Source organism: Aristolochia californica, unplaced genomic scaffold (assembly GCF_029961685.1).
Source record: "Aristolochia californica isolate CCGP_79_NKW_82.1479 unplaced genomic scaffold, dmAriCali1.0.hap1 SCAF_6, whole genome shotgun sequence".
Taxonomy (NCBI): domain Eukaryota; kingdom Viridiplantae; phylum Streptophyta; class Magnoliopsida; order Piperales; family Aristolochiaceae; genus Aristolochia; species Aristolochia californica.
Window position 1 is genome coordinate 4,209,301 of NW_027182257.1, and position 23,144 is coordinate 4,232,444.

General features: G+C 37.0%; 2 protein-coding genes and 1 non-coding gene across 3 annotated transcripts; 2 read left to right on the forward strand and 1 right to left on the reverse strand.

The window, feature by feature from the left end:
- Window positions 1–3,190: 3,190 nt before the first annotated feature.
- LOC137934054 (metacaspase-1) lies at window positions 3,191–9,538 on the reverse strand. Its single transcript, XM_068778252.1, is given in 5 exon segments — window positions 3,191–3,444; window positions 4,193–4,399; window positions 6,513–6,633; window positions 7,912–8,242; window positions 8,781–9,538. Coding segments are annotated over 5 exon segments (1,086 nt in total). The 5' UTR covers window positions 9,148–9,538; the 3' UTR covers window positions 3,191–3,384.
- Window positions 9,539–9,693: 155 nt separating this feature from the next.
- TRNAR-CCU (transfer RNA arginine (anticodon CCU)) lies at window positions 9,694–9,766 on the forward strand. The gene has a single exon. It is a non-coding gene; the product is annotated as a tRNA-Arg (tRNA).
- A 191-nt stretch (window positions 9,767–9,957) lies between these two features.
- LOC137934576 (large ribosomal subunit protein eL43) lies at window positions 9,958–12,586 on the forward strand. Its single transcript, XM_068779001.1, has 4 exons — window positions 9,958–10,041; window positions 11,943–12,071; window positions 12,160–12,242; window positions 12,352–12,586. The coding sequence occupies exons 1-4, from the start codon at window positions 10,039–10,041 to the stop codon at window positions 12,413–12,415; spliced, it is 279 nt and encodes a 92-aa protein (XP_068635102.1). The 5' UTR covers window positions 9,958–10,038; the 3' UTR covers window positions 12,416–12,586.
- Window positions 12,587–23,144: the final 10,558 nt, after the last annotated feature.

The following is a 23,144-nucleotide window of genomic DNA, read 5'->3' on the forward strand; positions in this document are numbered from 1 at the left end:
ATTCCATCGGCAAACAACAACACTAAATATTGTTTGAGGTAAATAAGAACAACTATCAACCAACTAAAGGAGAAATTGGAAAAAAACAATTAGAGTAAATGGTATTTTTGTAAAAAAATTTATGCTAACGACTCAGTTCACGAATTAACAAACCGAACTTGAAAAATCTTGAGCTTGGTTTGTTATACTCAACAAGCCTTATTTCAAGTTTGAACTCGAGCCGAACTCAAGTAAAAACTAAATTGAGCCGAATACAAACGGTTTGTGAACCGATTTGACTCGGTGCACATTGATTTAAAAAATTTTTAAGTACAAATATAATAGTTTGTTGATGGCTGGTTCAGATTGGAAGTCTTGTCAGTTTTAAGAATTCAGTTAACCCAAATTTACAACTGAATTGACCTTCCGGTCAGGGGTTGTGGGTAGGGGTGGCTTCGAGCCGAGCTGGTTCGCGAGTCGGCTCGGTTCGATTCGTCATTTTTCAAGCTCGAGCCGAGCTCGAACACCGAAATCGGCTCGTTTACCTTAACGAGCCGAGCTCGACCGAAGCTAGGTTTGGTTCGTTGGCTCGCGAGCCAGCTCGAAATGAGTCGGATCGGCATGAATCGGTACGGGATCGCAAGCGAGCGGGGGAGCGGGAGCGGGAGCGAGAGCGAGGGGGGAAAATTTTTTCCTCCCCCCTCGTCACTGCCGACCCCTCCCATCGGTTGTTGCCGCCGCCTCTACCGCCGTCGTAGCTGTTCTTCGGCCTCTATACTGCCGTCGTAGCTGCTCGCCGGCCGCCTCTGTGTCCGTCCATTCGATTTCTTCCTCTCCTCGTCGTCGCCTCTGTTTCCGTCGCCGCCGCTTCCGTCACCGCCGATTCCGTCGCCGCCGACTCCGTCGTGGCCGTCATCTCCGACGATAAATCCTCCCCGGTGCCGTAAGCCCCTTCCCTCGGGGTCGTCTGGGCGGAAAACCAGAACAGGGGAGAAATAATCTCCCCCTTCCTCGCGAGAAGATGATTTCGCACGTGCGAGATCATAAAATAAAATAAAAACTTTTTCCTCTGGAAAAAATTAAAAATAAATTTTATAGAAATAATTTTCTATAAACTATTAGTGTCTCATGTTTTTTTAAACACTTTTCTAATTAAAATTTTTTATTAAAAATCATATAATTTTCAAAGTAAGATTTTTTGTACCAAGATGGGGTAGAAAACTGTATAGAAAATTTTTGAATAAGTATTTAACAGTTGATGCTGTAATACTTTTAGCATGAAATAATTTTCATTGCAATTTTGTGTTTGATATTTTATTTAATTAAAAATTTATCGATAAGTATAATAATATATTAGATTGATTATTAATTTTTATTTATTTCCCTAGAAGAGACAATAAAATGTCAATTTAACTTTCCTAAGAAAATTTTAAAATATTTCCTATAATTTTCTAATAAGTCACTAATAGTAATAAGATTTTATTTAAAGGTTTTTTTGGGAATATGTATCATAGGAAAAATATTTTTAGTTTTTCCTAGAATATAAATTTTTATCTAGGGGCACTAAGGATGCCATAATAAATTATGGCCAAATTCAAAAATTACAAAACAAGCTAGACAACAATTGGAGTAAAAAATATTAATATTGGTGCATTTTAATCCATTATTAAAATTCAATCCTGAACCTCCCCTATCATTATATTTTTTAAAAATGTATGCATAATTTTATATATAATTTATTCAAAGCCACCCCTACGTGCGAGATCATAAACAAGGAAAAAAAAACTCTTTGTCCCTTCCTCATGACTCTTAAATAAATTGAAAAAATATTATAGTAGAAATACGTTTCCAGAGACTAGTTTTTTCAATAAATATTGAAAAAACATTTTTAATAGAAATATAGGGACCATTAGTGCCTCGAATTTTTTCAAAATATTTTTCTAATTATAAATTCTTTTTAAAAAATCCTATAATTTTTCAAGTAAGATTTTCTTGCCAAGATGGTTTAGAAAACCATATAGAAAAATTTTGAATAAGTATTTGACAGTTGATGATATAATACTTTGAGCATGAGGCAATTTTCATAGTAATTTTGTGTTTGACATTTTATGTGATTAAAATTTTATCGATAAGTATAATAATATATTAGATTAATTATTAATTTTTATTTATTTCCTTAGAAAAGGCAATAAGAGGTCCATTTAATTTTCCTAAGAAAAATTTAAAATATTTCTTGTAATTTTCTAGTAAGTATGTAATAGTAATATGATTTTATATAAAGAATTTATAGTTTTTATTTGGGTGATTGTAAATTGATAGTAATATTTTATTTAATTTTGTTGTGTTTGATTATTGTATGGAGTTTATTTATAATGTTATGCAGTGTATGGAGTGTTTAGATTATTTTATGGAGTGTATAAACAAATGAAGTGTTTATGAAATGTATAAACAATTTTATGGAGTGTTTATGGAGTGTTTATGCAGGTATTATGTATATTGATTATGCCCAATTTTAAGTAAAGGTCATGCCGAATTTTATACAAGTATTATATATATAGATTATGCTCAATTTTAAGTAGAGGTTATGCCCAATCTTATACACATATTATATATATAAGTTATGCCCAATTTTATGTAGAGGTCATTCCCAATTTTATATAAAATGTATGCATAATTTTATATACATTTTATTCGATATATATTTTTTGAAAAATTTGAAATGTATGTTGAGGCTCGAGCTCGGCTCGAACTCGTTGGGCTCGAGCTCGATAACAATTTTAGGCTCGAGACGAGGCTCGGCTCAAAATATTTAAATCAAGCTCGACTCGAACATAGGCAGGTTCGGGCTCGGCTCGGCTCGATGCCACCCCTAGTTGTGGGTTCACCCTCTCTACCTGGCAATTGGGGAGGCCCTCCCCCCTCACATTGCTGTTGGAAGAACAGAGGAAAACGGGCTGATCCCCCCCTGCCACAAGAAGGCTCTTTATACCAATGCGTAGGAAATCCTATCTATTCAATAACAAGTATTGATCACACTGAGCATGACAGAGAGCAGCTCTTTATCTTCTGCTTCAGCACTCCCTTCACACCAGAATTCAAGCTTTTTTTTCTCAGTTTTTGACGTTTTGATAGTGCTTGTACTCAGAGGTTTAGATGCTTCCGTCTTAGATGCCATATTTCTTTGATGTCGTATTAAATCGCAAGGAATTAATAAAAAAAAATATTAAATTATTTTTATTTAAATTTTATATCTTGTAATTTTTTATACATGAAAAAAAAAAAAAAAACCATTCTTCTTTGCAACAGAGTGGGGCCATCCCTCCCTCAGATGAAGTATCAGGACACAAACCAAATCGTCAAATTAGACTGGCAGAGCCAGCCTCACATCTTTGAAGTTCTGAGAGATCATAGGGAGAAGGGTTTGTTGTACACATCAAAGGGTTCACAACCTGTTAGCTGTGGCTCCTGCAGTAAAAATGAGAAAGAGGAAATCAGTCCCAGTTGCAGCTATGTGGATTCTAAGGCAGTCACTATAATTTTCACAAGACATTAAAATCTCACATACAAAAAAGCTTCGATTTTAGTGGCTTTTTATATAAAAAATATTGAGGATAATTTAAAAAAAAAAAAAAAGGAACGAGAACCACAACTATTTTCTTAGGCAAAGAAAGTAAAATCCAATAACCTTGCATCTTTTGTCTTTTTAGACACAGTGAAAAGAAAGAAAGATGTAACAGAAATAAGCACTAGTACTGACAGAAAAAAATCACAAAATAATAAAAGGTAGGTTTGAAATAATAATCACTTTCCAACAAATTTATCTGAAATAATCTTTAAAAAACACACAAACATCTTTATAACATTTCAGTGGTATAAACTAAGGTGGAAGCTATTAATAGGGTATGCAGAAGAGGTACCAAGCTCATAGTAAAACATGCAGCTGCACAACAGTCTAGTCATTATCATTAAAAAGCAATTAACATAATTTGAGGTTTAAGAATTTATTTTCTGCACTAAACATTTGTGCTTTCACTGATAAGCTGATGAACATCTTTTTTCTTTTAAATATTTATGAGATTTTCCAATTTCAATGTTTTCAAGATCACTATATTTCAGGGCACTTCAAGAATATCAAAGGTATCTGAAGTTGTGCAGGACTGATATCTATCAATCATCATATTGTCCTGAAATATGCACATATGAGAGGTCATACCTGTCTCAAGCCGCCGCCAACACTGCCCCCTGTTAGAAGCATGCTGATAAGTGATGTGACTGGCCCACCCCCCATTTGGTCACCAGTACTACGAATGGTCGTCCTCATTGAATTCAATATGCTCCCATAAGTTGTTCCATGTCCACGTTCAAACGCTTGTATAAAACAGAAAGTCATGGCACCGGTTGAAGTAATCCTGGATAGTGCCTGCCAATGAAGCAATTATTAAGGCAGTAAGAACCATCTTTGCAGGAAAGCTATAAACACACATGACATCATAATGTAGAAATCCCAGAATTAGGAGACATGATTCACCTGTTCAGCAAAGCACAATCATTTATTTTATATATCATGAAACGTTGAAGTTGGAAAGTCAGAAATATAACTAATGCCCAGTTAGACAGTGTTTCAATTAAGACATCTCATATTAGGGGATAATGGAGATATCGTATTTCTTGTGTACAAGGTTGAAAAGGACAACATATAATTATCATAATTGAATTTGTAAAGTGCTACATTTGGGACTGGTGGCTTGGAACCCATAGCATTGTAGCAATAACATCATTCAGCCTCCCTCAGTATTTGAAAATGAGCTGTCTCTAAGTATAGTTTGACATTTGCCAAGTATAGCACAACCGTTAATGTTTCACGTTTTTTGCTCTTGAACAGCTTTATCTGGGTTGCATAGCTGAGCCAGTTTTGATTCTTGAAAAAGCCTCTAAACCAGGCAAAGTAGGCATGTAAGTCTTCTCCCTGTTTAAAAGTATACAGTTCACAAAAGATCTCATATAAATGCTGCAAGTTACCAGTACCAGAGTAGAGTTGACAAGTACTCCAGACAACTTCGGCAGTTTTGAGATGAACGACATTTTGATCTTCCATGTTATTCAACATCTAGCCCGTGAATAATGTATCTTCTTTCAACCATTTTTTATACTTGGCATCACTTTGGTCACTAGTTGGTGATGAATCTCTGACATGTCCATAGAGATCTTCTTTTGGAATAAAGAACCTCTTCACCACTTGTGAGCAAACAAGGTAATTAGAAATACCCTTAAGGAGTTGTAATTTTCAACAATTGTGTTCTCACTTCGGTCATAAACTGATCAGTTTCGGCAGCTTTTTTTATTGGATTTTCTAGGAAATTTTCAGAATTTTATGGAAGGTTGATATTTTTCTGTAATTGTCAAAAATTTCAAGGGTTTTTGGACTTCCTTATAAACTCCAAGAGATTTGGGTTTCTTCTGTAAATTCTAGAAGTCTGGGGGCTCTTCTGGTAAATTTGGAAATTTGGGGGTGAATATATAATTCTGACATTTCTGGGAAAATGAAATCAGTTATTTGGAAACAGGTTTATGGGAACAATAAGAGACACTTGGTAAAGGAGAATCACATAAATAGATTGCTGAGAAAACCTATTGAATGCAAGAATCAAGGGAAATTCTTGTCTTCTTCCTCTGGAAACAGAGAATTAGGGTTTCTCTTATATCCTGGACAGAACATTGATTATCGAGGGAAAATAAACCCTCCTCTTAGAGAGATCAAGCAGCCAACTCTAGAAACTGTTTTTCGTAAAACTGTTGCCCTTCTCTATGACAATTCCAAATTGCTTCAAGTCATTCGAATCTTTGATCTGGGGTTTACAACACTGATAGAAAGAAAATATTTGAAATCTCTCTGACCCCTCATAAAGTTGCAGTTCTCAATTGATCTATGGTTTCAAGCTTGGAGGTTACATTCTAAAGTCCCATTGTGGAGAAGAGCAAGTAAGGAGAGAGATGACTGTGAAAGAGAGTGAAGCGGATGAAGAAGAGATTTCAAGAAAGAGATTGATATTTCTCTCGACCGAACACTGTTATATTTATAACTTCGGTACGTATGAAAATCCCAGTTTGGGTAGGATTCAAACAACTTAAATGATGCCATCAAGAACTCTAAATAGAACTCTAATTTTCCTATACAAGAACATAAAGAAACAGGGAACGGATGGACTCTGTCTTCGTATTCCCCAGTTCTTCCTTGTTCTCTCCTCTCCCAAACTTCTTTATACCTTTATTTCCTTTCCTCTTTCTTGTTTCCTCTGAACCCATCTTTCTTTAATGTTTTACAACATTTTCATTATAGAGGCTTAAATCTCTCACTGCAGCAAATATGCAGGTTACCCAACAATACTAAATTGTTTGTTGATTCTGACACTGCGGCTTAAATGCTAGCGAAGTCATAGACATAATAACCATTCAATTGTGACTAGCACATGGACACAAGCACATATACCCACAAAAAAGAAGAGAAAAGGGGGGTTTGGTTTGTGAGAATTTACTGAAGTATCTGCTGATGTCTGGTCATCATCACACCCACTGAATGAAATGCAATCCCCACCATTTGTTCCTTTCCAAACACCTGACCGAGGACGATGGTCCTCCCATACGTACTGTCCAGTCCTGCATTTAACATATCATGCCTCAGAAAAACCACATTTTCTTGATACGGTTATCTCTAAAAGATTAAAGTAGCAGTAGAATCGATAATGAAATAGAATTGGAAAGAATTTAAGTTGCACTTCCTTAAGTCACCATATTCTAACATTGCTCACTTTTTCTTTTAAATCAACAAACAAGTAAACAATACAACTTATGTAGCTAAGTTCAACCACTCAAGGGGCACAAACCTTAACTGACAGACCTAGGACCAAAATTGAAGGTTTCAGAAAGTTGCAAGTGCAAGTTAAGAACCATGCAAACACCTTAACTCCTAAGTGCATACTTGATTAGCATATTCATTACATGTATAGCTTCTATCCTCACATGCAGCTATCCATTTTCAATTACTAGAAAAATGGTAAAGTTAAAGGATAGACAATGAACAGAAGAGCCGCACAGATCCCATATAGTATGTATAAAAGAATGTATACAGATGCATACATGCATTATAAGCTCTTAATTTCTTATAGGCATCATTAGCTAGCATTTTTTTGTTACAAGTCATTTTTTTCTGTAAAAAGGTGCTTCTAAGCAGATCCAAAGTCTATGTTAGGGATGAGGGTTCCCAACTAGTGGAAAATAAAAAAATTCTGGAAAAACCAGATAGATGCAAGACAGAAGTAAAGATAACCGAGACCATTTAATGTGACAACATAAAAGTTGAATACAAGGGCCTTATTTGTCAATGATGTGCTAACTCTCTTGTCCTCAATCACTTGAAATCATAAGGACCATGCGACTCAAGTATTTTCACAAGTTACAATATCCACAGAAATGGAAATTAATAAAATATAAATATTTCCTGCTTATGCTTAGAGAAATTTTAATTACAGTGTCAATAGAAATGGAAATAGATAACATAAAAATATTTCCTGCTTATGCTTGCTAGTGTGTCACAAACAACCAGAAGAACTTATGAACAGCTACAATTGTCATCACATGGTTCATCCATTTAAACATAATTACGGCAGCTAATAGGATTTCTATGCATCTTCCAAGCAAATAAAAACAGGAATTGACAGTTAAATGGCCTCAATAGTAAATAACACTAGCTGATGCACATCAATATCCTCCAGCTTTTATCACCAGGTGTAACTGGTGAACACAAATAATGCTATACAAATAATGCCCGGAACAATGAATGGACAGAATATTAGTTGCACAATAGAAAATTAAATCATGATAATTATGAAGAATATAACAATAATTGAAGCTTTTTAACTAAATTAATTCACTGACCTGTTCATTCTGCAAAGGAAAGGTTAGTCTAGCACAGTGCCACTATGGCAAGCATCAATAATTGCATGCAGCTTAACTCCATGAGGAAGTGGTCTCACAATTGTTGCATTAATCTCGTCATCAACAAGCATACCCTGAGTTTCAAAGTCCAACGGGCAAAGAGTTTCATCGTATCCATCAACCTCATCTCCATTATAGTTCCGTTGGCGGGAACCATGTCCTGAGTAATGAAATACTAAAGAGTCCCCTGCTTGGCAGCCTTGTACAAGCCAATATAGTGCCATCCGCAAGTTTTGTTTCGTAGGAAGCCGATAAGGATCAGTTTCTTCTTCTGCAAATCAACTTCCAGTGAATGCATCCATTAGAACTGTAGGAGAAATGTAAATAAGCTAACATCCTTTAAGATCCTCAGGACCAGCTTGTAAGTGAAGCTGATCTGATAAACGTCAAAACAGAATCACAAGAGAATATCTGATATCTAACCTCCAAAGAAGAAACTGCCCACTTAAGAACCGGAATTATCCATCTCTAGTATTACTTTAGTATTAGTAGCACATTACTAATTTTTAATTTCCCTGCAGTAGTGGATTCGTTTTCATAGAAGTTTCTACAAAAATAACAGTTCAGCAATACACAAGCACCGGTACTCATTACAGAAAGATGGGATCGACAAGGCAATTCCAGATTCATCGTGATCTCCTATGCATAATCAACATGACAGCGTTCCTTCCAATCATTGACAAGACCAGTGGAGTCCAAAATTCATAATTTGGGAAAGAAAAGGTAAAAATGCAAAAGTTAACATCTCTAATGACCGCCCGAATAAAAAAAACAAGAAAGTCAACCTGGGAGAGGGAGGGCGATCTCACCAGTAAGCATGAGGATTGAGGACTCGGGGAACTTGAAGCGGTTAATAAGGAGGTATCTCATGCACTTGGCGTCGTTAATGCAGCCCTTGAGCTCGTGGCGAGAGTATCTATACGAGATGCCGCAGATGAGGGCCTTCTTGCGGCCGTGTGGCGATGGCGGTGGCCCCGGCGGGGCGTGGTTATACGGCGAAGGAGCCGGAGATTGCATAGGAGGGCCATTATAAGAACCATGGGAAGCGGAAGAGGGGACACTCCGGTGATCAGCGATGTGGGTCACCGCCTGGCAGATGGCACACCGTATGGATCTGGCTCCCGGCGGCAGTTGCAGAGGGGTGCGGCAGTGTGAGCAATTTACAAGCATCAACATGGCTTAATACGAAATACAAGCCTCTCGGGAAAATCACAGGCGTTTGAGGCTCCTCTCTTGTGTCCTCTGCCCACTTTCAGCAGCTAGGAAGGGGGTCTTGGGAAGACGCGAAGAAGAAGAGCGAAGAAGAGGCAAGAGTTCGGTAGGAGCAAGAAATGATCGTAGGAGTTATGCGCGTCCTTTTACTAGTCTTCAAATGACTTTGATTTGAGAGGAATATTTGACATATTAGAGGCCGCAGCAACGAGAATAGGCTTTAAAACTGCGAAATCCACAGAATTACGCAATGAAATCTGCCAGAATAGAAAGTATTCCTTCAAAAAACTAAAAATCCAAAGCTGTAGCGTGACTACTTGAGATACAACCGCTCTGGTTTCCGAGTTCATGACGGAATTCGTGAAGTGGGAATGGAATTTATTTTGCTTTTGAACCAATGGCAGCGGAAAAATCAAGGAAGCAGGGTAGTTGAGAATTGAGATGAACAGAAGCCTGGAGGGACCCATAATATAAAAATTCATATTTTAGAATATCTTTGATTTAGTAAGAGCGCCTGTAGCTCAGTGGATAGAGCGTCTGTTTCCTAAGCAGAAAGTCGTAGGTTCGATCCCTACCTGGCGCGGTTCTTATTATAATAGAGAACTTTTATAAATTATTCACATTTTAGCCTAATTTTAATATTTTTACTTAAAAGAGTTAGGCTGGGAGAGGCCACATAGTAGGCAGCAAGGGTTAGTGCACCTTATCTGATGGCAGTATCGTTATTGTTTTTCTAAGTGAGGGCTTATGCAGTACATTGGCGCTATATATAAGAATCGAACCAGGCACTAGGGTTCCTAGGGTTTCATCGGCTTCTCCGGCTTCGTCAGTTTGTGGAAACCTCGCTAGCAACAAATGGTAAGTAACACTCGTTTCTCCGCGTGAATCTGATTCCGTTTCTTGAACCGTTGATGCGCTTTTGTGATAGTTGAGCCTTACCTGCGTGTGCTGACTGATAGAACTAATACCCTTCTCCATACTACTGGCAGGATTATTGTTTCCCTGAAACTTACTCTTCTCATTAGTCCGCTTGTTTGGCGTTTCGTTTTTTTTTTTTTAATTCTATGATAGGATTAAGACCTTGTGACAACTCTAATGTGACTGTAGTTTGGCCTTTGCATTGAAGTTATGTCAGCTCATTGCGGTCATTTACGAGTGAAGAAGAGAACATGCTGACTGTGGCCTGAGTTAGCTGAGGGCCCAATGGTCTATGAGTGCTTTGAGCCGTTATTGAGAATGAATAAGTGAAAGCCCTTATCGGTGTGTTCATTGGAATCGCTGCTGGCTTTTCATGCTAATTTTTATGATGTTGGACGTGTTTGTAAAGTTAATCTTGTTCTTCTTATTTTTGGGGCGGCTTTGGATTCAAAATCTTTGATCTAACGTTTTGTTCTGTGGCGCTCTTGCCTCTGTTTAAACCTATTTTTAGCTCCAGTTGTTTGGATAGAATTTTAAACTGGACTTCAGTAGCATTCCAGCAAAGGTAAAAAAATTTCAGATTTCATTATTTGTTGAATGGTGTATTGGTACTTCTAGACAAACAAGGTTAAGGGTTGTGAAAAGGCTGAATATATTTCTCTCTGTGGTTGATAAATTTGTGCAATTACTGAGGAGTGTCTTGGGTGGCAGTTCTTTACAGAATATCGCTCCAGTTGCAAATTTTATGGAGTTACTTGTTCTACTTTTAAGTTTCAAACATAAGGCGTGTTTAGCTTCTGTGGTTGTTATATGTAAAGTACTGAGTTTAATAATGCTATCTCTTAACATAATTTGGCTGAACCACCAGAAAACCCGTGTGTTCAACTTCTGTTTTAAGGTAATATCAATTAGTATTTTGAAGGAGTCAGGCTTACTTAATAGATGTTTATGCCTTGATTAAAGAGAATCTCCTACTGAATTGAAACATTGGGCTTATTTTTATAGGATACTTGAGATACGCTATCTGCGTGAGATCAAATTTATTAATTGATACAACAGTTACTTAGTGTGTTATGAATATATTTTGTCAACCCATGTAGTGTGTCTGAAATTTGAGTCATGAAATCTTCACTAGAGGCTGCTGAACAGATTCTTTTGGTCTGGATAGAGGGCAGGGGACAGAGACTGTTTTGTTACCATAAAAAATTGGTGAAAATTGTACATTCTCTTTGCATGCACTCATTGTTCTAGTGATTCGATGTGGTGGAACCACCTTCTGGGTGACGAGGAATTAAGCATTCCTGTAGTCAGGAGCTGAGAGTATGGACCTGGCAATTTTTTACTTCTCTGAGGAGTTTAATTTTAAGAGCTTGTAATTTTTTATGTTGTAGTTGCTGTATTCCCAATGCCTCTATTTTTTTTTTTCATTTTTCAAGTGTTTCAGAGGAAAAAAATGTAAAATATCTAAAAATCAGCATGAACCTTAATTCTAGACAGAATGCAGGAAAGTATGCAAGATGAGAAATAAGCTCTTAAGTCACTATTATTGGATCTTATGGCTTACTTTGAAACTAATGCAGCTAACTTAGTGGACATTAAGCCATGTTCCTTTCCTGCTTATTACAACACGATTGGGCATTTTAAAGTTATGGTCATCTGAAGGAGGAAAATTAGTCACATGTTTGGCATGTCTTTGGAAGCATCTTTTTCTGTTTAAAGTTGTGTTTTTTGCGTTTTTGGGTGATAAACTTGTAAGTCTTCCTTTTTTGGCTGAATTCGATATTATCATGGCGATGGCATGTACCTGATTGATTTTGTGTTAATGGTTTTCTATAAATTAGACAAAGAGGACAAAGAAGGCAGGAATTGTTGGGAAGTATGGCACCAGGTATGGTGCCAGTTTGAGGAAGCAGATTAAGAAGATGGAAGTGAGTCAGCATGCCAAGTACTTCTGCGAGTTCTGTGGGAAGGTGCTGTATCTGCATTCTGCGTATGACCGAATGTTCTTGGCTTTATTTTTTGGGTAATTAATTTTTATTTTTCTTTGTTGAAATACAGTATGCAGTGAAGAGGAAAGCTGTAGGAATCTGGGGTTGCAAGGATTGTGGCAAAGTTAAAGCTGGTGGTGCTTACACGTTGAAGTAAAGATGCTTATTTCTTTGTTGTTTTTTACTTTCATTCAAAGCCAATTTCAACCAAGAATTATGTCTTTGCTGCTGACAAATTTTCTCGTGGATCATATATTGGCAGTACTGCAAGTGCTGTAACCGTGAGGAGTACCATCCGAAGGCTGAGGGAGCAGACGGAGAGCTGATCATTCAAGTCCCAATTGTTTTTCTGTCCTACATGTCAATTAGGTTTTGATCTTTTTTTTTACTTGCTTGGAGTTGAGATTTTGATTGTGAACTAGTGGTATCAAACATGATTGGATGATCACAAATTCTTAAATGTTTTCATAATTTAAGCACCCCTTGAATTTCCTTTACATTTTCTTCTTAGCTCAATATGCTAGGTAGTGCCAACATATATAGGATTTTGTACTGAAGAGGATATTGTAGCACTTGGATGGCCAGCTTCCGATTTGCAGACCATCAGTGAATGCAAGATTATAGTCAACTGTGTCCCTGCACACTTTTAAGTAGATCGTGTGGTTGTATGACTTTTTGGTATATTAACTGAGCTTGTATGCAGGACTTTGAAACCGTCTTTTATTACGACGTGCCCTACCCTGAGCTTCCCAACTATAAAAGACTAGAAAAGTTCGTTAGAGAGATTGAGTGACTTGTATAAAGGTTTTGATGAAAGAACAGGGGGGACCCCTTGTCCTTGATGCTATTTAATCTCATTGGAGATGTTCTGCAGGGTGATTTTCTCATGGCTATAAGATTGGGCTGTTTGAAGCCTATCGTTTGAAACTGAAGACCTTGATGTCCCCTTCTTCTAATTTGTTTGATGATGCCTTATGATTTTGCCATGCTACAGTCAAGCAAATCATCAATTTCAAACTTCTGCTTACCTTATATGAGAAGATATTCCCCTCTTTTAGAACCAAGTAAGTCTCTTTGGTACCCCTTTATTGAGAAGTTTAATAAAGATTGTCTACCTGGAAACGTGAGATTTTTTCAAAAGCTGGTAGCCTCACCCTTGTAAGTCTACTCTTGCTTGGTTTACTTTACTACTTTCTCTCCCTTTGTAAATGTCTGATTAGCATTATCAATAAATCAAAGCTATTAAGTGGCTTTTTCTTTGGAGAGGGCCTTCTCTAGCTTCAAACAGCACCTAGTTAAATGAGATAGGGTGTGTAAGCCTATGAGGGAGGACTTGGCATCAAATGAATCAAGCTTTTATTCAAAGTAGATTAGAATTTTGGTTCTGACAGCAACACTTTGGTGGAAGAATGCGATTATTGTGAAATATGGCTTTTTGGCTGGAAAAGGATTTTACGATATAGGGATGTCATTCAATAGGGTATCAAGTTATGAGCTTGCTCAAAATTCAGATTTGGTGTCTCAAAAGGTAACATCACAGTAGTAATCTTGAATTGGTTGGGCCCTCCCAAAATGTTGTTCTTCTATTGGCAATAGTTTGGTACCATATCCCTAGATATTACAACCTTCAAATAAGGGGCTCCACTCTAATCTTCACTCGTCTCACCCTTTCTTGGGTGGCATCCTTCTTATTGACTTAAGTGATTTTGAGAGATAATTACATATTTACCCCCACTTAGACATAACTCCTTATAATTTCCTAATTACACTTCTAAACTTTAGGACTATAGATAAACCTAAACATTTTGAAAATGACTGCTCTCACTGAAATATACATATATATATAAAATGACCCAACTATAGATGATGTCAAAGAGAATAATTATGAATTAGTGGTACAAAGGAATCGTGGATAGTCCAAAGCATATGAGGGCTTACTAATGATTTGGGGCATTAACTAGATCGACCTTTTTAAATCTTATATTGAAGATTACTCTATGGGTTACCATATTTCATCAAGGGAAGATCATTTTAATTGGCTTGTACGATTTTTAGAAAAACAATCTGTCAACTCTCTTAAGAATAACAAAGCCATCCAAGCAGGAAAAATAATTGAAATCTTAAAACACCATAGTTACGAGTCCTGAAAATTAATGCTCTGATACTCTCTCACTGAAGTTTTATTTATAGATGAATAAAATTATAATATTACAATTATGCCCCTAAAATTTAAACTAATTACGTTAGTGCCATCTTTATAAGATTTTCTTTATTTACCTTCGTGCCACTACTTTTGGACGTGTTGGTCTTCCTTGGTCTGTAGTCGATCCGTTTTTTAACACACCTCTCTTGAACGTGTGGGACTTCCTTCGTGTGGGTTTGAGCCCATCTTCCAACACAGCAACAAACGACTCCCATAGACTCTGCTTCAACAACGATAGGTGGCGGCAACGGCGAGCTCTTTGGTGGCTGTTGTGGGTGTTTTCTACGGCACAATGAAGGCTGGAAAGCTTTTGGTGTTATCAATGATGGGTTAGATGGTGGAGGACTGATTGCCAACGACCGTTGTGGACGTTAGAGCAAAAACAAGAAAGTGGAAAATAGAAGGGAGACTCAATGATGAGCAAGAGGGAGTTGTTTGTGATGGAGGGAATTTTGCATACTTGGTGCCTCAACAAGCTGTAGCAGAAGGGTTATGGCGTGCAGTACGCTTCGGTGCCGATGAAGCTTTGGCTCTAGGATGTCTACGATTGCCGTCAGTTGAACAAAGACTCATGATTGCCAACCTGTTGCTCTCATCCCTCCTCTCTAATGACAACAGAGACAAACTAGAGTCTCAACGGTTGAATAGGTTGAATGAAAAGGATGTGAGTTATGACAATTGTGGAAGATGATGGCAAGTTTAGTTGTGCACATGGGCCCTTAGTGATGGGAACGTTTGCTTTGATACCGGACTTCACATGGAACATGCATGGTGTGTGCTCCTATTATGAGGGAAAAGAGAGAGATTAGAAGGAGAAGAGGAAGAAAGGATGAAGAGAGAAAGAAGGGAAGTAGAGGCCATATGTAGGGATGAAAGAAAGAAGAGAATAGTCAGAAGAAAATTTCAACATTATTCCATAATAATGATTTCCAAATGTGATGAGTTTAAATAGAGACCCAAAACCTTAGGGATATTTTAAAATGACCAAAATACTCATGTAACAAAAATGCTCCTAAACAAATAAAACAATTATTTCTAAGGACAATATAAAATATAAATAAAATAAACACTAATATATCCTAAATACTTCACTCCCCAACCACAATGTATGTATCTTGTCATAGTTTGGTGCTTTTTAGTATAGACACATGTAATCGACGGTATACGAGGGGTATCCTCACCATGAACTCTCTTGCCTTAAAATTTCTTAATCTATTCAAATTGGTTGGTAATCAAGATATTTTAATCGTTGCCTCTAGAATTGCAAGCCCTTGTAGGTTCAGTTGAAACCTCAACTTTGGGAGATCACTCAATAAGGGGAATTCAAGAGTGCCATCAGTGTGCAAGCGTGCAACCCGAGCGCACAACCCAAGAACGTGAGTGGTCCAGAGGCCCAAGTGATCAATAAGAGATAAAGAGGATTTATCTCTCTTTGGCCTATAAATAAGGCCTTGTAAATCACTTGAAAACATCTTTAAATTCGTTTTTAGACTCCCATCAATGTTAAAGGTTCGTTTCTCTTCATTTTAGCTTAGTTTTTTTTTTGAAAGAGTGGTTAATTAGCTTACTTTTTACCCAACATAAGTTAGGCCACACATTGAGAGACTAGGAGTTTTTTCTAGTTTGATCTAGTTGCGTGACAATTGGTATCAAAGTAAAGATTTCACCCATGACTTCTTCAAAATAAACATTAGCAGTTCGATCGAACAAAGGTAAGAAGAAAGTCTCTAAAACCAAATCTCGTTTAAGTTCTTTTGAATCTAGGCTCGAGAAGGTAGAGTGTTAATGTCTGAGTTGGGAGGAAAATATTCAAGGAGTGGAGGATGTCCAAGAATATATCCTTGAAGTGGTTCAAGGGCTAGATGATGATGTGTATGTCGTCATTGCAATTCTAAAGGTGTATACTCGCAATGATCTCGACGAGATACAAACGGAGTTAGAAGAAATGCGAGCAAGAATGGTAATTCTCAAGTGAGCCATTTTGAATTGGAAAATAGTTCCTACGCACATGAAGATCAAGGTTCCAGAGCCTAAAGTGTACGGAGGCGTATAGGATCCGAAGGCGATCAAGAACTTCTTATGGCAAGTTGGGCAGTACTTTAAAGCTTCAAATATCACAAATAATGAAGCAAAGGTTAGTACCGCATCTATGTTTCTAATTGATGATGTTATCTTGTGGTGGAGAAGAAAGGATGGTGATGCCGACGATAGTGAAAAGTCGCTTGACAATTGGGAGGATTTTAAGTGCAAGATAGAGTGTCATTTCTTTCTCGAAGATGTTGATTACCTAGCTTGAAAGAAATTATGTGCATTGAAGCAAAAATGGATGATTCATGAGTATATTTAGTCATTTACTTGTTTAATTTTAAGTATTTTTAACATGACCAATGATGATCGATTATTTTCTTTTCTTGCGGGATTTTATCGTTGGGAGGTGAAGACATTTGCAACCACTTTATCCACCACAGAGAAGAAGACGAATTTTGAAGAAAAAAATCTAATGATAATGCCGCCACATTTGTGGATAGAAACGGGAACAATGAAAACTATAAGAAGAAGTCTTCTTGGAGACGGACTTCCGAGAAAGACGAAGGGAACCATAAAGTTGAAGAAAAAAAGAACTACACAGAAAAAAGGAAATCCTAAAAATCAAAAGATTACTTATTTTCTATGTGAAGGAGATTACTTGGTAGAAGATTGTCCCAATAAAAAGAAGCTATTAAATGCTATCAAAGTGCATGATGGAGCCAGGTAATTAGGTGACGATCAACATGCTAAAGAACGCCATGTTGGTTAATTGATGTTGCTCAACTCAATCCAAACAATGGTTGAGAATTCGGTAAGACCTAAACTGATTTTTCTTGATGTGTTGCTAAATTATGGCAAGGTGAAAACACTCATTGATACATGAGCAACCTATAACTTCATCCCAGAAGAGGAACCAAGTAATCACGCTTAAAGTGGGAAGTAGCTAATAATCGAATAAAGGCTATCAATTCCGAAGCCACAACCATGCTTGGGGTGGCCAAGCATGTTCGTGTCATCGTTGGGAAGTGGGTTAGCTCATTTAGACTATTTTAATGTAATCTTTGGGGTGAATTTTCTTTGTAAAAGCAAAGCCTTTGTAATGTCTTATACGGGAATGATAAGGATTATGGACGAGGAAAGACCTTGTATAATTTTCGAAATATGGGACTATGTAAAGGGGAAAATGGCCATGCTTTCAACCCTCCAACTTAAAGAGTGGTTTAAAGGTGGAGAGTCAGATATTCTTGTTTCTTTGGCAAGTGACGGACAAAAGATTGAAGGTCGATCCATGCCGGTTGAAGAGGGAGACGTCCTAAAGAAGGATTTCATGCCATAAGATTTGCCAAAGAGTTTGCCTCCATTGAGGGAGGTTACATACATGATTGAGGGCGATCAAAGTGCCAAAACATCAACTTTTGCAAAAATTTGTTTTGATCCAAAGGTGCATCAGAAGCAACTTGAGGAGGAGCCAACAGACCGATTTTTCAACTTGGGCACATTCATGTTCATGCAAAACGAGTATGTGAAGGAGGCATTTGTGACAAGACATCTGACCCTTGTGTCACTTGACACATTTTCGAGCAAGTTTGGGAGGAACCCTATTCACTTGCATTTTGCCAAACGATCGAGGGAGCACATCGATTTGATTGGTGTTTCTTCTTGGCCATCAAGGAAAATAATGCGACAAGGATGTCTGAATTTTTTGATGGGAGAATGTTATGCGGGCGTGTAGCCCAAGAGTGCTCGTGGCCTAGGCACCCGCGTGGCCTAGGCATGCGGGCATATCCAAATGGTGGGCTTATGGATTCAAAATTTGAAGTGGGGGCCTATCCATACGAATTTGGATAATATTTTTTAGGGATTTTAGGCATGTGGGATAATGTCTTGTTTGAATTTGAATAAATTTGAAATTTACTTGGCTTAGGTGGCAATTTCCCATTGGTTAACAATGAATAAGGGATAAGGAGGTTTATCCCTCTTTGGCCTATAAATAGAGTCTTGAAAATCACTTGAAAGCATCTTCAAATTTGTGTTCTTCGTAAGGAGGTTTATCCCTCTATAAATAGAGCCTTATAAATCACTTGAAAACATCTTTAAAATCGTGCTTAAGAGTTCTCCATTAATGTTAAAGGCTCATTTTTGGCTTAGTTTCTTCTTAAAATAGAAGCTAACTGGCTTAAATTTGACCCAAAGTAAGTTAGGCTGCATATTGAGGGACTATGAGATTTTTCTAGCTCGATGCAATAGCGCGACAATCAGATTACTAGGGCTAGTGAACTGCATATACCTCACTTGGGTAGCTGAAAGTCTCCCGTTTGGAGTCTACAGACATCAGGTTGTTTTTCTACAATTTCATTCTACAAAGTTCAAAGACTTGGAAGTAATCTTTTAGATATAATTCTGAAGCAGTTGTGATTTGAAAACACATAGACCTAGCTAAAAGTATTTTTTTTCTAGATAATGGCATGAGAGAAAATATTAACCTATGATGAGGGAAGGTAGCAGCTTGTGTGAATTCCATAAATTGAGTAATTAAGAGGAAAAGTTCAAGTTTTAAGTTATGAAGAAACATGTTCAATATGAGCACCTCTTTTCCACCTATGAACTTGGAAGATCTTTCGAACCAAAACTTCACAGTATCAGTGCCTAAAACATCCAGACATCGCTTGTGAAATACACTTTTAACCTATTCAAACAAAAAAACAAACTACAATGGCTCGATCACATTTGAAGTCAAATCTTTCAGATTCACTCTAAGGGGGGGTTAGTGCCCCAAACTGGATTCTTGAAGATCAAGTCATGTCCAACATGAAGATCATGTCATGTCATGTACATGAAGATCAGGTAAGAATTTGTGTTAGTGTTGACGCCTCATGTACAGGAAAACAGTTTCCAGTGAATAGTGCCCAATTAGAAAAACATAAAAAATAAGAGAATCCCTAACCCTGTACAGTACACTTATAATTACAACATAATCCTTGAACCCTAAATTGGGTAAAACCATCATTATTACTACACGAGTAACTTATTTAATGTATAATTAAAATATATTAATATATTTATTAATTGAATTAGATATGTTATTGTGCATTAATACAGTAATTATGTGAAGCAATGAAATACGTACATGATTAATTATAATATAGTCTAAAAATAATTTTTTTAAGAGGAAAAATTGATTTAATCATAATTTTAATAAACTATATATTTGTACGTAATATTACCACTATTAAATCACTAATATAATACAATAAATAAAAAATAAATATAATGAGTAAATAAAGAATTATTATATTAAAAACGAAATATGCGTAGTATTAATTGATAATATATTTCCAAAAAATTAAAATTAATCAATTGATCAAATACATATTGTAATTATATTTTATTTATCAGGCTTAAATATCTAGTTTAATATAGTAATAAAATTTAATAAATATAATATATAAATAAATATACAACTTTATTACTAAGCAGTTCGTGATTAGCATTAAAATCATCAAATTACAAGTTTAGTACATAAGAACAACACATGTTCAAATACAATAAAAGATACACTCATCAGTTATCATTCCACATGCAAGTCGCTATGTCATCTCGAAATTGTGCGGCTCTTGTGGATTCTAATGCACGCTGCCTCCGAAAGCTTGTTACTTGGGTATCCTCTTCCACAAGACCATCGCTATCATCGCTGTCTGTATCGTCCGTTGCACGTAATTGAACCCCATCACCTCCTCCACCAAACTCATCATCCGAATCATCATCTTCCAAATTAAATATATCATTGTAATCCTCTGTACGTATATAATTGTGCAATATGCAACAAGCAACGACAATTTTTGTCTGCACCTTAAAAGAAAATGGAGGAGCACCTTTCAATATTTGAAATCGAGCTTTTAAAGCACCAAAAGTTCTCTCAATAGTATTCCGCAAAGACGAGTGTCTTCGATTGAATAATTCTTTTTCATTCTTAGGAATATTATCTCCAAATTCTTGCAAATGATATCGAGTTCCTCGATATGGAGCCAAAAATCCTCGTACATTTGCATAACCAGCATCGACTAGATAATATTTACCTACAATACCAAATATTTTCTACATTAAATGATTAAAGATAAAATAGATAAAATATTACTGCATAAAATATATTATTTACCTTCAGGTACAAATAGTCTATTTCGGCGAGTCAATGCGTCCTTCAGTACACGAGAATCAGCTGCTGATCCCTCCTATCCAGCTAGTACATAAGTGAATTGCATGTCGAATGTACATGCTGCCATCACATTTTGTGAGAGATAACCCTTTCTGTTCCAGAACCTTGGTTGTTCTTCAAGCGGGATGTTTGCTTTGATATGTGTTCCATCAATAGCCCCAATACAATCCTAATTATATAAGCGAGGCCATTAGTATTGACTAAATTTGTATAGTAATCTAAATAGAGGGCAAGTGATGTTACCTTGAAGTATGGATAAAACATTGAATTGTTTAAAATCCTCGAGTGTGTGCGTTCTAAAGGCTGTTTGATATAATCAGAGTGAAGTTTGAGGATAACATCCAACACCTTGTTGAAATATTTACTTATGGACCAATTCGATCTATCAAACATCTCTGCTGTGACACTATAGGCTTGTTATTGACCAACAGTTAGGAGGAAATAGGCAAGTTGTTCTTCCACTGAGATGGTCTTTGTCGTTGATAAAAACCCTCTGGTATTAAGTATTGTTGCCAATTTGTGAAATACAGTTTGATTCATCCTGTAAACTTTTCGAAATTTAACAGGAGATTTATCTAAGGCCTTTTGCAAATACAACGGACCATTCATCCCATAAGAACGTGGTACACCTCTGTTACTAGGGCATAGATAGTATTTTACTATGACGACAATCATACATGCCAATCCAATCATAATTACATCCATATCTTCTTCTGTCATAATATCCATGAGAATCTGCAAATTTAAACTTCTAAATAGTCATAAACAAAAATAATAGCTAATCTTTAATCATAACCTATTTATCCAAACTCAATAATCATATTCACATAAATACTCATCCACCATATTATCCACATAATATATTAAGACAACAAACATATAAAATAGAAACTTTAACCGTACTGATAAGTCTAACAACGTTATAATTCAAACATCGTCTTTAATACATAACAATCTTCTCAAAAAAGATATTGTACTTAAAACGCATTACAATTACTTGTTTGCACAATAATTAAGCCACCTAACCCGCTCCGCCACTGTCATTTTTAAAAACAGGGTCCTCTTACCTGGCGTATTTATCCATTCAGGAGCGCCATACTTCAGTGCCTCTGACAGGTCCGGAATTTCCATGAGGGCATTGACCCAAGGTTCTTCGACATCGCGTTCCTTATACTCCATAACAGATTTCATAGCATCAGCGATCTTGCCAACTACATCAATTAATTGTCTATTGTCTTCAATGGGCAATTCGCTTCTCTTTCTACGTCGACGTGAAGATGGCCCTTTAGTTCCACAAGATTGATCCGCTGTCGAATCATTTCCACTATTGAATTGCGGTGGAGTTCCCATAACTATGTCAACATTGTCGAGCTCATCCATCGGGATAGGAGCCGACTCATCATGGATAATTTCATCACATAGATCTATAGGAGTTGTACTACCATTCCCTACGGCTATTGTGTTTCCGACTACAATAGCCAATTTGTCGTAAAGGGGGCAACCTTGTTGTCTATACTTCTCAGCCTCTTTATGCTCCTACAAGAATAAAACATCATTCTTAGTAATGCGAAACAATACAAACTGTTTTACAATATATCATGATTTACTGACCTTAATGTAGTCTTGCCATACAGAATGACATGCAGTAACTCGTTGTGTGGTTGCATCCCAACCGAACCCACTAGTGTTGAGACAGCTCGTTACCGTTTGGTATGTTTTCTTCCATGATCTTGTTCGATTCTTAAGTTGCTCAATAGTTTTTTTATTGACAGCGTCTTCATTGAACTTACTGACACATTCCGTATATACCTCGTGCTTCCAAACACCATTGGGCAACTTGTTCCCCATATATACCTGCTCGACTAAAAGATCGAGCATTTTGTTGTCTTCTTCAAAGCTCCAAAAGTCATATGGTCGACCACTTGGTTGTTTTCTTGCAGCCATTTTCAATCTAAATCCGAGATTGTCCTCATGGAAAAAACTTTATCAGACTACCATTACCCGTCACGAAACAAAAACCACAAATAAGAAAATACCATGTGGTGGATATTTATAACACCCGAATCTCCTCACCACATGGCAAAAACATTCCATAGCACTTCAAAATTTGTAAACAACATTCCAAAACTAATCAACTATTTCCACTTGAGATGCAAAACAATGCAAACACACACACACACACATCAAGTCCAAATTCACCGAACACCCCTGGTAGAGCCCCATATGACTTCACAGTCACTACGAACTGTACCTCGTCAGTGATGGGGGTCGGGTTTCGTTGGCTAATGGACGCCCGTGTAGGCGACTCAACCTTGTTTGAATTGGACTAAACACCGTAAACCGTAATTGAGAACCTTAAAAACCCTAGACCCTAAACCCTAACCCTAGACCCCATAGCTCCAAAACCTCCTAAACCCTAACCCTAGACCCCATAGCTCCAAAACCTCCTAAACCCTAACCCTAGACCCATAGCTCCAAAACCTCCTAAACCCTAACCCCATACCTCCAAAACCTCCTAAACCCTAACCCTAGACCCCATACCTCCCAAACCTACTAAAGCCTAACCCTAGACCCCATAACTCCAAAACCTCCTAAACCCTATACCCCAAAC

Excerpts from the sequence above, each read along its gene's own strand:
- LOC137934576 (XM_068779001.1), top strand. Across the intron at positions 12,072-12,159 it reads TCTGCGAGTTCTGTGGGAAG|TATGCAGTGAAGAGGAAAGC; the intron begins GTGCTGTATCTG and ends GTTGAAATACAG. Across the intron at positions 12,243-12,351 it reads GGTGGTGCTTACACGTTGAA|TACTGCAAGTGCTGTAACCG; the intron begins GTAAAGATGCTT and ends ATATATTGGCAG.